The 17,008-nt window shown below is 39.3% G+C and overlaps 1 protein-coding gene across 1 annotated transcript; it reads right to left on the bottom strand.

Annotated features, from left to right (window-relative positions):
* Positions 1-261: 261 nt before the first annotated feature.
* Positions 262-16,318, bottom strand: LOC103802256 (chromosome unknown open reading frame, human C11orf74; the record flags this gene model as incomplete). Its single annotated transcript, XM_009074710.1, is given in 7 exon segments — positions 262-414; positions 7,259-7,332; positions 7,335-7,388; positions 13,561-13,615; positions 14,536-14,607; positions 16,160-16,285; positions 16,287-16,318. Coding segments are annotated over 7 exon segments (566 nt in total), but the record flags the coding sequence as incomplete, so codon positions are not given.
* Positions 16,319-17,008: the final 690 nt, after the last annotated feature.

Raw genomic sequence — 17,008 nt, 5'->3', positions numbered from 1 at the left:
AAAAGTGAGAGTAGCCATGATGCTGTTCTGAAATACACGAGCTTGTTTTGGTCCTATGGAGGAATCACTCCAGCACATCTATCCTGGGCCCATACAGGCTCCAAGGCACCTCGGGAGAACAAACAAAAAAATCTCAGGGATGTCATTTACTGACCACATAGATAAAAACACTAACTAAGGGTACAATGAAGAGCTATATTTATCCCATAAAAATGTCATTTCAACAGCACTGCACGGAATCCCTTTGACTCAGTCTCCAGTTCATGCTGACTTGACATCTGTCCCCGTTTTCTTCTCTTCAGACAATTCTATAATGGCCTTCAGCTCAGCTTCAGAGAACTTAGGGGTCAGTGCCATAACATCATAATCAAATTCTTCATCAAGTGAGAATGGTTGAACATCATCCCCTAGTAGCTGTAATGAGGAAAAACAGACACATAAATAATATTGCTGCAAGTGATAATAAGGGAGTTCAAAATATAAACTTCTAATTAATATTTAATTAAACTCTTTTTTCCTGACTCTAACACTCTCAGCTGATTAAGCTCTTTTTAAGTAAAAGAATAAATTCAATTATTCAATTTGACCTAATTTAAGCCATTTAATGTGCCCCATTTGTACTGTACTGTATCTGAATGAATATCATTAACTAATTTTGCTCAAGGCAAGGAATCTAAAAACCTCCCTTGCACATATCTATTATATTCCTGCCACTTGTAGCAGGGGATATGGACAAGTTATGTGCAGCTATGTTAAATTTCAAAGACAGATTCCATACTCTTAAAATCTGGGCTAGTATTACATAAAGCTTCAGTGTACATGCATCTGATACTAATGCAACACACTTCCCAGAACACAGTTTCAGTGAAGGAAATGCCTGGAATGAGCAAAATGACACAGAATCAATTTTCAGACTCCAATCATTTCTTTTCACAGTCTCCTAGATATGCAGTTGGCTGGTTTGGATCTCTTGCATAATGAGCATGAGAATCATCCTGGACTTGCCAATATGTGCTCTGTTGACACAGTGTATGGCATTTCTGTATTGCTTCTGGTTGAAACAGCTTAGAATAAACACTCTGCCTATAAAATAAAATAAGGAAAACAAATAACTATGGCAGGCTCCATGCTGATAAGAAACTGCAGGGGGCCATGACACGAAAGGTTTATGGAAAACAGTTACATAAAATGAATTCCAGGGCAACACAGGGGACACATCCTCACTATTAAAAATGTATAGGAATGCTCCCTATCCTATGAGAAGTTAATATAAAACACCTAGAAAGGTGTTTCAAAAATTTAAGTACTTCAGCAACAAATCAGCAAAACATTTAAACATGCTCCTTTTTTTTTCAAGCTTCTGGTGAACCCTCGGTGAAGTCAATGACTGCTGACGTATCTGAAATTAAAAATACATGCTTTGTTTGCTGAAAGGCAGGAAGAACACTCAGCATCTTATGGTCACTGCTCAGTTCAGAAGGCATAGTATTCTGCACAACGTGTGGTAAGGTTTTGTAAGAAGTGGCATTGACACAGTAAATGCCAACTAATAAGTCAGGGAAGTAGTAGATGGATTCTTCTCTGGTGGCTGAGCACTGGATAGACCTGGCAGAGAACACCTGGGTAGTACCTACATCCTTTATTAGTAAACTGTAATGCTGCCTGAATGATCAGAAAATACTTTTTCTGGATTTGTATGATTTTCTTAATCATGCCTACTGCTTCATTTTCTAAGGGCCTAGCTGAGATTGGCTTCAATAGATGCTGGAGCATACAAACCATCCTCGATGCAGACCTGTAGGCCATGGGCATGTATAAATGGGAAAAACTTTGTAGATAGAGTTGGCCTAGAAAACAATATTCATTCTGCATGCAAAGATTAGCTTGCTTATGCCCACAGACTATCTCAGGTAAACCATCATTTACTTTTATAAATAGCACATTTGGGAAATGTTTACATGAGTTTACTTTTATAAATAGCACATTTGGGACATATTTACATGAAACAAAGCCTGCAGAAAAACTCTCATTCCCATTAAAGCTAAGGTCAACACCTTGACCTCCTCATCATACTCATGTCTGTTTACATCTCTTCCTCAGGCAAAGCTTCATAAAATTCCACGTCAGTAAGTTTACCAGCAACTGGGTAACAACTGGTACCAGCAAGCAGGGTTCTACTACCTGTCTTCCATTTGCAGAAATTCAAAATGCCCTTCTAAAATACAATGCAAAGCACAAATATTTTTCAGTTAGTTTGGCTGTAACAAAATTTGTTACCGCATTGTGCTGATCTTGGCCGCAGTGGAGATAACTTTCTTCCTAGTGGCTAATACGGGACTATGTTTAGGATTTGTGCAGAACACAGGGTTGATAATGTAGAGATGTTTTTGTTATTGCTGAGCAGAGCTCACACAGAGTCAAGGCCTTTGCTGCTTTCCATACTGCCACACTGGCAAGGGAGTTGGGGGTGAATGGGAGATTGGAAGGAGACACAGCTGGGACAGGTGACCCAAACTGACCAAAGGGATATTCCATACCATAGCACATCATGCACAGTATGTAAAGTGGGAGGAAGAAGGAGGAAGGGGAGACATTTGGAGTGATGCTGTTTATCTTCCCAAGGAACTGTTCTGTGTGATGGTCCCTGCTCTCCTGGAGATGCTGAACACCACCTGCCCATGGGAAACAGTGAATTCCTTGTTTTGCTTTGCTTGTGTGTGTGACTTTTGCTTTCCCTATTCAACTGGTTTTATCTCAACCCATGAGTTTTCTAGCTTTTACCCTTCTGTTTCTCTTCCCGTTCCTGCTGGAGCAGCTAAGTGGGGCTTGGTGTCTGGCTGGGGTTAAACCACAACACACATCTATCTACGGGTGGCTAAGCTAAGCAGAGTTAAAGCTACAGTAAGCCTTCACAAGGATTCTACAAAAACAAATCTACCTTCCTCTGCCAAAATAGTTACAAAAGTACATACATATTGACTATGACCTTGTGTTGACCTTGATGTCATTCCAGGAACATTTTGTGCAGATATAGCAAAGTAGTGCAAAAACTTTTGTTTACAAAACTCAACCCCAAACTGCTAACTGAAATTAGATGTCAAAATAGAACATACCCAACTTCACCCTGTTAACAAGTTTTCTGTAACCCATTCTTTGCACATTTGAAAAGTTTACTCCCATTGTATATTTATCACTCAGCTGCATCTCTCAAATGAATACACAAAGCACTAGGGATTCCTATTTTTTGGCTTCTTCTGCCAAGAAGCCTTTCACTTCAGCCTTCCATACAGACAAGCAATCTAAAACTTTAATACTGCAAACTGCAATTCTGATCTATTTCCGAAGGAAGACATTTTACAATAGAACATCAAATCCTCTGAGCTTATCAAGTTATTATCTTGTTATTTTTGCCTAAGGAGCTGAGAGCAATATGTGAATTTCAGGTGTCTAATTTAACATCTAATTGAAATCTTTTTGAGAGCTCTCTGGGAATAGAATCCTGCTCTATTAGAAAACTGCCAGTTTGCTTAACATTGCTTCTGTGATTTACTCTCTGAAGGAAAAAATCACTTTCATTTACAGTTCCTGCATGCCCAAATTAAAGGAGGGAAAGAATGTAATATTCATATTAATAACTGAAGTATTTTGCTAGAGGCTGATTTACAAAGTAGTGTTGTAAATAAAATACCTTAAAGTTGACATTTTCAAAGTCTATTAATAATTGGCAACTCAGTCCTTTATTAATCTATGTGGAGTCACAGTTAACTGAACAGCTTGACTGTGTCCTTCCAAAACTTTCAGTTCTGTGTAATTATGCCACTCTATGATTCACTTTTTCAGATTATGTAAAGGATGCACATCCACTCACCAATGATTTCATTGCATACTCAAGGGAAAACTTACTAGTTCTATAACAATAAATAAAAAAAAGGTGGGGGGAAGGTATGTATGCTATGATCTCATATAATCTTGATATGTACTGGGGTAATTGGGAGAAAAAAATGTTTGTCTTGAGCTTGGGGCACTGGATTGTTAGTCAATAAATCTTGACCAGTTTTCCACTTCTGTTTCATCATTCTGGATGAGTCATTCAATCTCTGTGTCTTTACTGGCCTCTGAGAAGTTACAGCTCTTCCATCTTCTTTCACTTAGTCAATCCTGTCTTTAAGTTGTTCCTCGTTCTTGTTGCATTTATGCAAAGCACATAACAGAAACAAACTTCAGGTGAGGCCTATCAGTAAAACCTGAAACCACAGGAATTCAATGGAAGTTGTATTTTAGGTGATAGATTCTGACGTTGCAGACAAAAATAAAATGATAGGCATGGTAAATACTTCTTTGAATGCTCAAACTAAAGGAAAAAAAAAGGATAATGGAAAGGTAGACTTCTTCTTTCCTAATCCCAGCCATATAAAAATTAGTCTTCTCGAATACGGTAGCCAATTAGCCAAAAATGGCCCAGCCTGAGCTTGTGGATGGAGGTATATTACAGCTTATGACAAAAACCTACAGCAAGTGGGATGAATCACTTCCTGGAGCTGCTTAGCTCTGCATCCTGATGACTGAAGGAGTAAATTAGACCACAGCTAAAGCTGAAGTTAGATAAGACAAATCCCACTTGGAATGAGAGAAGAGACAATGGGCAGAAACTGATGCACAGGAAGTTCCATCTAAACATAAAGAACTTCTTTACAGTGCAGGTGACTGCCCAGAGAGGCTGTGGATTCTCCCTCACTGGAGATATTCAATGAGTGTCTGGATGCAATCCTCAGCCATGTGCTCTAGGATGACCCTGCTTGAGCAGGGAGACTGGACTAGATGACCCACTGTGGTCCCTTTCAACCTGACCCATTCTGTTATTCTGTGATTCTTTGAATGCATATCTATAGTGAGTGGATGGAAAATATGCATCAACTGCATCCATGTGTATGCAGGGAGGGAAATACGAGCAAAGACCAAAGGAAGCAAATATTAAGACATTAAAAAACTATGATGGCTTTTATGAAAGAAAAAAATAAGTAGAAATAAAGAAGAAGATAAATTTCTGGGTAGGGAAGGAAAATGTCCTATGATAAAGAACTTCAGCTACAGAGTGAATGCAGGTTCAATTTGCAGTGGCCTGTGGGAGGTCATGTATGCTGTGCTGTCAATACTGAAACCCTGGAAAATGTGTGTCTAAAGTGAGGAAAGAAAGATGAAGCAACATTGTTGGACAACACGAATAATTTGCTGGGTCATTCACTAAGCCTCTCCCTAACAGCTTTACACAGAAAAACATTTTCTGGGAGACAAGTTGTTCTTTAACAATTAGGCAAGTTATAAACTGGGTTTTAGCAGAGCTTCTGAAACTTTTTCCCTAGCAATATGTTCAGAGATACACACCTTACCCTAAAGTGCCTCACAAGTGTTCCCACAGCATAGACTTTTGACATCCTGCTATTTTTCATAGGGAATGATCTCTATTCTCTAAGAAAACCAATTAGGCAGCCACATTCTGTTGCCCTTCCCTAACAGATTTGTTTTGATGGACAGAGGACAGTCTCATTTCAAAGCAGAGATGCCTCCAGGGAAAATCTTTTTCTCTTTCTAAACTAGTCCTGCCATAAGAAATGCAAGACTTAATTTTCAAGACAATGACAATCTGAAGCACTGAGGGATTTTAAAATGGACCTGTTCAGTCCTGACAGTTCTAAAAATCAGGCCACACTTCTCTTATCTAAATGAAGGCAAAAATATGTTTATAATTTAGGGGATAGGCTGCCTTCATCTTAAGCAGCCTGGCACCAACCAAATGGTTGTGAAAATTGTAAGCCTTCTTGAAAAATGCAGCAACTCCTAAGCATGTAATAATACTCAGTTTCTTTCATAACTGAACTTTTCCTCAAATGGAAATGAATTTTGCATGCAGTGGGATCTTTATCTATTTTTCATGAATTATAGTTTAAAGAACCATATGCAGCCCTTTATGAACACTGCAGGCTGCTGCAACCCTCCTTTTCCTTTGGTTTTATACAGAAGTTATCAAATGAGAAAGCTATAAAACCTCATTTCTCGTTTGGGTGGGTTGTTTTTTTTATTTATTTTGTGTGCCAAGGGATATATCTCAAGGCAAACCCCTTGAATTATGTCAATCCTTAGGGAAAAGAGTGAGTATTTTTATTCACAGAATGGTGGGTATTAAAGCTTGAAAGGTCATTTTCGAACATTTACTTTTTCCCAAAGCAGACTTGTTCCTTATAGTAAAGAGTTTATTGCAGGGACCTAAACACAATTGAGCTCAGGAAAGGAGGCACCATATGCACTGCTATAACACCAAACCTTCATTGGTCACGCGTCATTTATAAACTTGATTTAAGCCTCATGGGAACGTCAATAAGCATATGAAACTATCAAAACTGGCCCATTTTAGCTGGAAGCTAACTTCAGCTGCTGTTATAATGATCAGGAAAGAGTACTGAAGAATTCTCTGCAATAGAAACATCCCCAAAACTTAATGCTCACGCTATTGGGATAGGAGGCTTAATGACTTAAAATAAGCCTGTGAGCAATCCACACCTTCTGCTGCAGTTTGAAAAGAACTGAAATTCCGAGGGAGAATGGCAATTCTAAATTAAAGCTTGTATTGACTGAGGCTGATTAAAAGGCTCAGGCTCCATAAAGCAAACCTCTCCACACCAGACCTAGACAATGCAGATTCTCAGCAGCATCTTGCTACTACTCATTTCCAAGGGAACAAATCCCAATTCTGACCATAATATATTCTACAACTTTTTTTTTCTCCTTTAAATGTCACATTAAAGGCATCATTTAACTACCTCCTTGTTGCAGAAAATGGTTCTTATATTAAGCCAATGAGAACTGCAGGATGCCATAAGACCATGAGATCACTGGAAAATTAAACGGCCCATCATTCCAGCTAAGTAAGGATTTGTTAAAAGGTCAGGATGTGCAAGAGTTTACTTGAATATTCTGTGAGTTACACAAATTAAATATTAAAAAGCCCACATACCATTTGAAGTACTGAAGCACACATTTTGAAAATGCAGGATTATATAGTAGCAGTGTGCCAGATGAATTAGAGTGTTTAGCTCAATTCTTAATGTATTTATGAATCCATTATTAATTTAACTCACAGCAGTTCCACACACTCCATCTATATCCCTCTGTTCTTGTGGAAATAAAATTAGAAGTCAATAGGACAAAAAAAAAAAAAGACCCCAAACCCCCAATGTTTAAACAAACAAATCTGATCTCATACCTCTTGGGTTTTGCTGTCCCTTGGCTCTGGAACTGACAAGGTTCTGAACTTTGGTTGAACAGGCTTATCAAAAAGGGTATACAGTAAGTCACTGTCTGTTCCACCTCTCCTGGGAGAACTAATGACCCTGCTGAATAAAAAATACTCAACATTAACCTTCCATTCCATGTATAAATTAGCAAAATCCTGTTCAAATCCTGTAGTGCTCAGACACAGACAGAAGCTTCTTAGCCAAAGTGTGCTATACTTATTGTTGCATAAGCTATCTTTAGAAGAGATCCATCATCTCCTGAGCTAAAATATAGAGAGGAATACTATACTAAGGAAAAATCAAACTTGGTTGAAAACACAGGTAGCTCTTCTTTTTTCAGAACACTGAATTAAAAATGTGGATGTAGATGCTCCTAAACTCAGCGAACACCTGGGATTCCTTTCATTTCTTTCATAACAAAGATGGAAAGTACTGAGATGTCTGAACACACTAAATCCTTGTCTGCCATTGATTAGCTGGGCAGAGCTTCACCACCTGTAATTTGGGTGCAAAGAATTGTTGCAAAGCATCTTTATCTGACTCTCCCGAAACATGAAGTAAAAATACCTGGCAAAAGTACCAATATTCCCCACTACAGTGACAGATGAATCTTTTGTCCAAGGATATTTCATGGATGTTTGTTCCTCCCTGAGATTCATCAGAAGAGGTACTTGAGAAGACTTTCCCTGGTTGCCCAGGGAGGCTGTGGCTGCCCCAACCCTGGCAGTGTTCAAGGCCAGGTTGGATGAGCCTTGAGCAACCTGATCTAGTGAGGAGGTGTCCCTGCCCAGGGCAGGTTAGATTGGGACTAGATGATTTTAAGGCCCATTCCAACCCTTAAATTCTATGATTCTATGATATCTGGGACAGAGTGACTTGTAACCTTTCCATACAGGCAGGATTTGGTCCACAGTTCACAAATGCACAGACTTTCTGAATCACTTTTCCTTTCCATACTTAAGCAAAACATTCGTACGGGGAACAGTGGGTTTGCATTCTCTGACAGATCAGAAGGATATGCCTTAGGTTTAGAAATATCTTTTACCATGAATCAATCTCAGCTCTGTTACAGAACAGATGTGTCCATCTCATCTCAGTAATGTTTTTATGAAAGAACTTAAGGGGACCATATGTCTTGCAATTTAGTCAAAGGATTATGTAAATCTATCTACTTTTTTTTCCAGCTGATACACAAGTTTCTTTACAGTTTTATACTAGATTTACATTCCTTTCAAAACCTCAGAATGAATTTTCAAAGCATTGCTTAAATGTTAGTTAATTGAACCAATAAGAGGGTACCATAGATCCAGGGTGAAAAGGATGTGCATAGTTTTACCCCAGTTGTGGAGTTACAGACCTCTCATTCCTCCGTGAATCTGCATAATGATTTCCTAGCTAAGCCTCAGTAAAAAATCCATGATCAAATTCTTCATTTAGTTTTCTTTTGGGAATAGTGTGCTATTTCAAAGCCAGCAGGTTTGGAATTTCAAAGTAGAATGTTCTTTTCAAAAGAGCTGAATTAATTCCCTTGGGTATTTCATTCCTGGAATTTTGTCTTTTGGTTCATGATTCATGTATAAGTGGTTTCATTTTCATCCCTCTTCTCTTGGTTGCTTATGTCTATCTCTAGCCATCTATGTGCTTTCAGTACTTGTTCTCAGCATCGCATCTGTTCTGATTCTGCACCAGTTATACGAGAAAGCTTTCTGAAAAGGACAGCACAGTCCACAGGTATCTATGCTATGTCTTCCCATGCTCTGCAGCTGCTTTTTTCATAATTTGGGTCAAAATTATTTGTAGGACAGAAGGAAGCTGTGAATGCTCATTTAAAAATAATGGCATCTTCCACTATTGTTTCTAACTTGCACCCTAAATCTAGACCCTAACTGAAGGCAGAGACATCTCGACATCAAGAAGTTTGTATCCCCTACTGCTATAAATACTGATTATTTCTGCACTAAGAGCTTCTCCCCCTCAACAGCCCAATCTGCAGAGAGAAGATGAGGAGGAAGCACTATTATGCAACAGTCTGGCAATGGCTCAGAAAGATAACTCTTAAGAATTAGGACAACAGAAGGAAATGTATTTTTGCTTTTAGCGAGAACTGCTTGTCATAGTCAGAATGTCAATTCCACTTTATAAGGCTTGTTAGTAATGCAAACAATGTTTCAAATTCCCTTCAATCACCCCATAAGAATGTGGTAATCAACCTTTGTTTGCCAGTAGACATGCCAGAAATGAGCTTTGTCTCTCTATCCTGGCTCTGCGACAGCATATGAAAGTCTAATTGGTAAATGCTGCTTTCCCTGATAATGTTTAATAAAGAAACTCCATCAGAGAGAAAAATTAGGGAGTTTTGACAGCTCTCCTTCTCAGTGGGAGCACTCAAAGGAACTCTAGGCTATTGTAAGTTCTAGCCAGTACCTCACAGCTTGTTTCGGCTGCTGCTACAGCACTACTGGATGATGATCCTAATTAAGCTGCTAATTATGTTCTCTGTGGAGGTGATTAATTAGCAACAGGAAAGCCTTGGATAATGCCAACAGCACCATATACAGAGATAACTGAACAGGCACCGATATCAAAAAAACTGTGAAGACATTTTGAAATGCACCTCTCATACTATGAAGAATCAACTCCCTGGATATGGCACTGAACATAGATGATGTTCTTCAATTTCAACACACTTTAATGAGGGCATATTTGGAAATTGAATAATTCTCTTTAGTCCCTCCTCTGCACCCCAGAAAGTGATTACTAAATGTGTCAACACTGCTGAGTTGGAGTTTTTTGCTTATTGTGTACCATTGGCATTAATTCTAAGCACAGAAAAAAACATCAGCTGGCACAAGTCTTCTCTGAACTTTCGAGAGTGAAGAAGTTCAAAGTCTTGACTATAACTTTAACTTTACTGTAGCCAAACGATGCCCAGCAATGTATACACTGACAGCTATAAATACACTGACACAGGTTTTACCACTTTCAGACACTACATTTCACAAAAATGCTGTTGATGGGGAGCTGAGAAGGGAGGCAGTGATAACAAAAAAAGCTTGAAAGCTAAATTTTGCAGTCTCCTCTGATTCTCATGCTTCAGGCTGTTAGTCCCAATGAGCTGCCTAGTGTGAAATCATCTCAAGGCAGTGTTAAATGGATTGCAGAGACTGGAGGAGAAAAACAAGAATGGGATTCACCAGTTGGGGGGAGGCCCAAACTTGGAAAAATCCACCTAATTTCACTCCAAATCCTCTTCCTCAAGTTGATTTTTCTGGAAGCAAATATAGGCTCAAAATATAAATGGAAAGGCACAGATTATGGAAAAATAACAGATTTTGATATAATTTGCCTAAGTAATTGTCTAAATAATCCAACAGTTGTGCTAGATCTCAGCTTCAAAGTAACTGAGTCACCTGGATTCTCCTCAGCTTCTGTGAGATTACAGACAACCAGGACCTTGAAAAGACAAGTTTGCAGTACCTCAGTGCTCCAAGATGGGTTAGGATGAGACTCAGATATCCTTGCCTATGGAGCCTCACCCATACACTTAATTAGTCCTGTTTTAATTTTCGCTTGTATTTAAAAACTAGCACACTCGAGGTCTCTAGATATGCTCCTTACATATTTTGTACTTAGACAAGTATTACCTATTCTTACCTAACTATCCTTCAAGCCCTGCAGCAAGAGATTTGTAACAAGTTCTGGAAAGAAATTCTGTTGCTAAAACAGAGGCACTAGGCATTTTCCATCCATCCCTGGAGAAAGACTGTTCACCTCTATTGTTGCCTTAAGCTACTTACAGTTACAGATAAATTCAGGGAGAGTGATTAAACAGTACACCATACACATGCTGTCTCTACACGAGGCATAAAGCTATGGTTTGGAGCAGTGATTTGACTTTGCCAGTCATGGTTTACTGTGCCAAAGTCCCACAATGCAAAGCATTGCCCTGGGTTCAGGCTTTCAGCCCTGTGCTGTCAAATGAAAACAGCCACAATGAATTTGCATACTGGCCAAATCCATGGGCTGCTTTTTCTCCTGGCAGCTGTATTCCTTCACAACTTAAAAGACATTGAACTTAGCAAAATAAATCAGAATAATTAAAAAAAAACCCAACTCAAGACTAGAATGAGTCTTCCAGGACACCTCCCAAAAAAACCCAGTGCTTTAGATGGGATGTTTTAACACCTCTTTTCTATCATGCTTTTCACACTGTCAACTTTGAGTGATTTCCCCTTCAGGATGAATATTTATTGTATTAATGTAGAGTTGCTAACTCAGCTAACTGACCTGCCCTTTAAAGCTAAATGAAGCACAGAGATACTGAACGGGTGCCAAGAACAGGGAGAGATAAAAGCTTGTTGCAATTATACTAGCAAGGTATGATATTTTTTTCCTGGGTGTCCTAGTTTGTTTTGTCAATATGAGGTCTTAAATCAACCATTTGTTCTGACATACAGGTGGCAGCATCTGAAAAGGCCAACAACAGAATGTCTTTCAAATTTGTGTCATGCTTTGCCTCATTTATAAACTGACAGAACGGATTCTCTAGTAAGGTGTTCAACAGGGATTTTATTTGAGATTACTTTATCATTACAAACAATAGAAATTATGCCATTTTAAATTTTTAATTGCATTTCCTTGCTCTGGTTTCTACAGGAGTAATATTTTACCTCTATCATTATGAAGCCTATTAAGTGGATCTTGACAGGTAAGATGACTAGCAAACTCTAAGTGCTATTTTCTGCATTTATGAGTCAAGGGGAAATGTTTCATCCTGAGTCAACAACTATCTCCACCAAAGAAGCTCTGGGCAAGACCCAAGCTGTGAGTATTCCAGATATATGTTTGGATGCTGTTCATTGTCCTTACAGAGTTTAGAAGGAGTAATTAGTTTCTGGCTATGCACTGTTTAAAGTTATAAAATACAAGTTGAATGTTGTGAGTGTTGTTGATACATCTTCCTTCTGCACTGAGGCAAGTCTCAAACGTGTTTAACTAAGGGTTTCTAAATGTATCCAATTAATATTTACTCCTCACACACACAAATACACAGAAGTGATCCAAAATCTGGAGAGAGACACAGTCTGTCATTGTCCTGAGTGTGGCAAGCTACCCCCAAACTCTGGCAGAGCTCTTCTTTCCTCACTGTTCTGCTTGGTGTTTTAGTGTTGGGCTTAATTCTCATCAAGCAATTTGTGGCCTGTTTGGAACTAGCAATACCTAGCAATACTTTAATGAACTAGACACGGACAATTTTCATTTCATTATGATAAGAGTGAAATGTGGGTTTGTGTTTCCAACAGGAAGCTCCAGGGGGGGTTTTAATAGGTATTATCAGAATTTAAGACATGAACATAGAAAAATGAACTCTGCTCCAAAAAGATGTCTTTGAAATCTCTACCTGATAGGGGACTGCTATCATAGAATCATAGAATCAACCAGGTTGGAGAAGACCTCCAAGATCATCAAGTCCAACCCTACTGTGGTTACTAGACCATGGCACTAAGTGCCACATCCAGTCTCATCTTCAAAACCTCCAGGGATGGTGAATCCACCACCTCCCTGGGCAGCACATTCCAATGCCTGAGCACTCTCTCCATAAAAAATCTCTTCCTAATATCCAACCTAACCCTCCCCTGGCAGAGCTTGAGTCTGTGCCCTCTTGTCCTGCTGCTGGTTGCCTGGGAGAAGAGACCAACCCCCACCTGACTCCAACCTCCTGTCAGGGAGTTGCAGAGGGTGACAAGGTCTCCCCTGAGCCTCCTCTTCTCCAGGCTGAACACCCCCAGCTCCCTCAGCCTCTCCTCATGCCACTTGTGCTCCAGTCCCTTCACCAGCCTCGTTGCTCTTCTCTGGACCTGCTCCAGCACCTCAATGTCCCTCCTGAGCTGAGGGGCCCAGAGCTGAGCACAGGATTCAAGGTGTGGCCTCACCAGTGCTGAGTCCAGGGGCAGAATCACCTCTCTGGTCCTGCTGACCACACTGTTCCTGATCCAGCCCAGGATGCCATTGGCCTCCTTGGCCCCCTGAGCACACTGCTGGCTCCTGTTCAGTCTCCTATCTAAATTCCTTTAAATTTATCTCATTACCTCTTAGAGCAAGAAAATTAATACTTTAATTTGGGGAATTGGGGCAATTTGGGGAATTTTCTAGCATTAGAAGAACTGAGGAAAATCATCTCTTTTAGATGAGAAACAGTTCTTTAATCAATGTTCATACATTTGCATTCAAAGACAGAAAATGACAATGAATATGAAGGGGGGAAACCTACCCCTGCATGTCACTTCATCTGTGTCTGTGTCTTCCAAATCTAAGCACTCGGCCACCTGCCATAAAAAATTTGGAAAATAGATTAAAATGTATTAATTCCATTCCTTACAGTACAATCTAGAGCAAAGCAAAATGCATTAAATTGTCTGTCTGCTTCATCTTCTCCATCGTTCCCTTTCCGAAAAGGCATATGAATTTTCTTTGATGAATGTGTAACCCAAAGGAAATACTTTTAGGTATAGGCAAAGAACTGCTGCCAAAACTGCTGCATATCTTCTAAAGTGATGGGAAAGGAGCTCAAGCTGTACAGCAACTTTTTCAGGAATTTCGTGGGAAGGTGAAGAAGTAAAATATTTTCATAGGAAAATGATGCATGGCAAGTTACTCTGCAATTTTGCAAGCTCAATTCATATGGCATAGGGACAGTACAGGCTGTAGGCAAACTAGAGCTTAATCCTTCTGTTTTGATACTAATGGTGAACTGAATGGGAAGTAAAAAAGTATTTCATCTGGGGCATTGCTCTACTTTTTTTTTCAGGCTGATGTCAATGGTCTAAACTATCTAAAACATGCCACAAGAAAAGACATGTCTTATTTCAGGTATCCCTCTGAATAGATGCACAGGGTGAGGGTGAAAGGCCTTTCCCAGCCTATGTACAAATAGTGCTAACCATGGCAGATTTACTATATGCACTGAGTAGAGTGTGTTTCCATGAAGTAATTAGAGATGCTCTTAGATAATTTTATTTTTAACCTGGTTTGACAACATTCTCATCAAGACTTATTGAACCTTAACACTCTGAAAGCACATACAAGTACATTAACATTTGGATAAAAATTTGGATTGCAGTGCTCTCATTGTTCTTTCCCAGAGATGGGGATGAAATACATCAATAAATTGCAAGTAATTTGTAAATTAATAAAGCAAAAATCAGTCATGTTCTGCTCATAATCTCCACTCCAAAGAAAACCTCACCTTCTCTCTTTCAGACAGACAGAGATCATTTCCATCAGAGCCACCAATTTTCCAGTTCTCATTCATCACTCTCTATAGATAGATAGGCAGAAAAACTTACATGCATGAAACAGAATCAAAATCACAGTCAAAGCTCCTACTGATTTATACAAACAGTTCACAGAATCACAGAATGGGTAGGGTTGGAAGGGAGCACTGGAAATCACCTTGTCCAACCTCTCTGCTTAAGGAGGGTGCCCTGGAACATATTGCTCAAGATTTTGTCCAGATAGCTTTATATATGTTGTATATAAAAAATTGTAAGAAATGAATGCAATGCTCCTGAAAATAGAAAAGGTGTGGGTAATCCTCTAAAAATCTACACGGGACCAAACTGAAACAACTGGAACAACAGTGGAAGTAATCACAACATGCCTGAAAAGCAGCATTTAGAACAGTAGCACTGTTTCCAATAGCAGTTTTTTCCCCTCTTTCCTTTCCTCAGGGCAGGCTTAAAGGTTACTTAAGGCATCACAGCCTCTTCCTGCTACTACACTAGCAATTTTTCTGATGCATTCTACTATTACTGTATTTGTTTCTTAAACTGCCAATGTGACAAAAATGTGCAGCCAAGTCTGAAGCTTTTTTTCTTTAGAAACAAAGACAAGCACTAAGATGTTCCATTAAAAAAGGATAATGGAAGTTGCACATTGCTTTATGGGGCAGAAAGACAATTCAAAGTGGCTAAAGAGACCTAAAGACAGACTATCCCAATGAGGCAACAATATTCTTCATGAAAAAAAAATGTCAGAAAGATTGTTGTCATTATTGTTACACAATCAACTGACAGAATGTGATAATTTTAAAAGCTTTGCTTGGTCCCACCTCAAAGGCCTGGGCTAGTAGAGAGGAATGTGGCAGCTTGTACTCTTTGACTGAGGCCAGTCACACAATTTGAAGGCACTTAAGTGTGTTGCTCTGTGTATCTCACAAAAGGACCTGCTACTTCTTTTCTAATAAAAAGTTGAATGAAGGGAAATGCTGAGTACAGCCTAGATCACAGCTTAGTTATTTGTTATTCAGGCAGGAGGGCAGAAGTTCTTAACAAGTTGACTCTGATTTCCATCTCACTCTCTCCAGATGATGCCTGTTGTTTTCCTGTCTCTACACATCAAATCCCTAACCTCACATGTTTCAGAAGATAAAAATGCCTCTGGCCTGCCTACTGTTTACTTTAGATAGCTGAAGTAATCTAGCTTCAGTAACACAGAATTCTGTCCTTCCTAAAACCTACAAGAAACAAAATGAATGTGGACATGCTGGCATCCACATCCTCAAGATTTCTTTCCCTTTTTGCCAACCTCTACTGCTAACTGCAGGCTTCAGTGAAAGCACTACCTAGCTCATTGCAGGGCACCTTATTTATCAGTCAGATTACTGCAGCTCTTCAGCAGGGCAAATGCCACTGCCAAAGATGATCCCTGCAGGTGCCTCTCTAAGTATTAAGCACTTAGGCAGTATTTTAAATATTTGCTACCAATAGGATAAATACCACTAGCCTTTAACATTTGGACAGTGTATCTCTCCATATTTTCATCTGTTTGAATGTGGTGCTTGTCCAGATGGACAAATGTTAACTCATTACCTCATTCTCATTTGGCATCAGTGGTGGATGAGACACCCACATTTCTTTGCTTCTTTCAGGTGAGCCATCCTCTTTACTTCTGTTTGGTAATTCAGAGGTAGAAAATGTTGTTCTTAAGGAATCCACCTTTTTTTCCTTGAGCTGTCTTCCTCTCTTTCTCTGCAAAGAGAATCAGATCAGACCAGATAACATAATGCACTCCCCAAGAAAAACATGTAGTTCATTAGGTATAATATTGACTTGTTCTGCACATTCACTTTCTTCTCATGCTCAGAGCTTCCACATGCAATATATACATGTATTTTGTAACCTTTAGCATAAAACTGAATATACAATTTGAACTTCAAGTGTGCAGAGTGAACCTGTTCCTCAGTTCTGAAGAACTCTCAAAAGCTTATGCAATATACAGAACACTTGATAAAATAAGCCAAGAGCTGAAATACCAAAAAAAAAGCAAGACAGTAAGGTTACACCTTAGCTATTAATTTAAACCTTTGTTTAAATTATCTCTGAATTCTGGACAAAATGGCACATAACATTTGTGCCTGTGTCTTTGTCTGACACTGCAAACACCAGAACACACGAAGTGACTCTCCCCTTTGAGACCCCACTACAAACCAGTCCAATGGGAACTGCACAGTCAGTAGAGCTATTTTAGATGTACACTTTTAGCATTAAAACCAGAAAAAAAACCCTCATTCCCCAACACCAACACACTCTCCCACCATTTACATCTTAGTTTTCAAAGTTCATCGCCTGTGCTTATGTGGGATCTGTGCTCATCAAATCACTTGACATCTCGAGGAGTTCAAGCACACCTATTCCTTTACATACCTAATCAATGGGGTA

The sequence above is a fragment of the Acanthisitta chloris genome, unplaced genomic scaffold, assembly GCF_000695815.1.
Source record: "Acanthisitta chloris isolate BGI_N310 unplaced genomic scaffold, ASM69581v1 scaffold1685, whole genome shotgun sequence".
Taxonomy (NCBI): domain Eukaryota; kingdom Metazoa; phylum Chordata; class Aves; order Passeriformes; family Acanthisittidae; genus Acanthisitta; species Acanthisitta chloris.
Note: the sequence above shows the minus strand (reverse complement) of the source record. Positions and strands in the feature narration are given on the sequence as shown.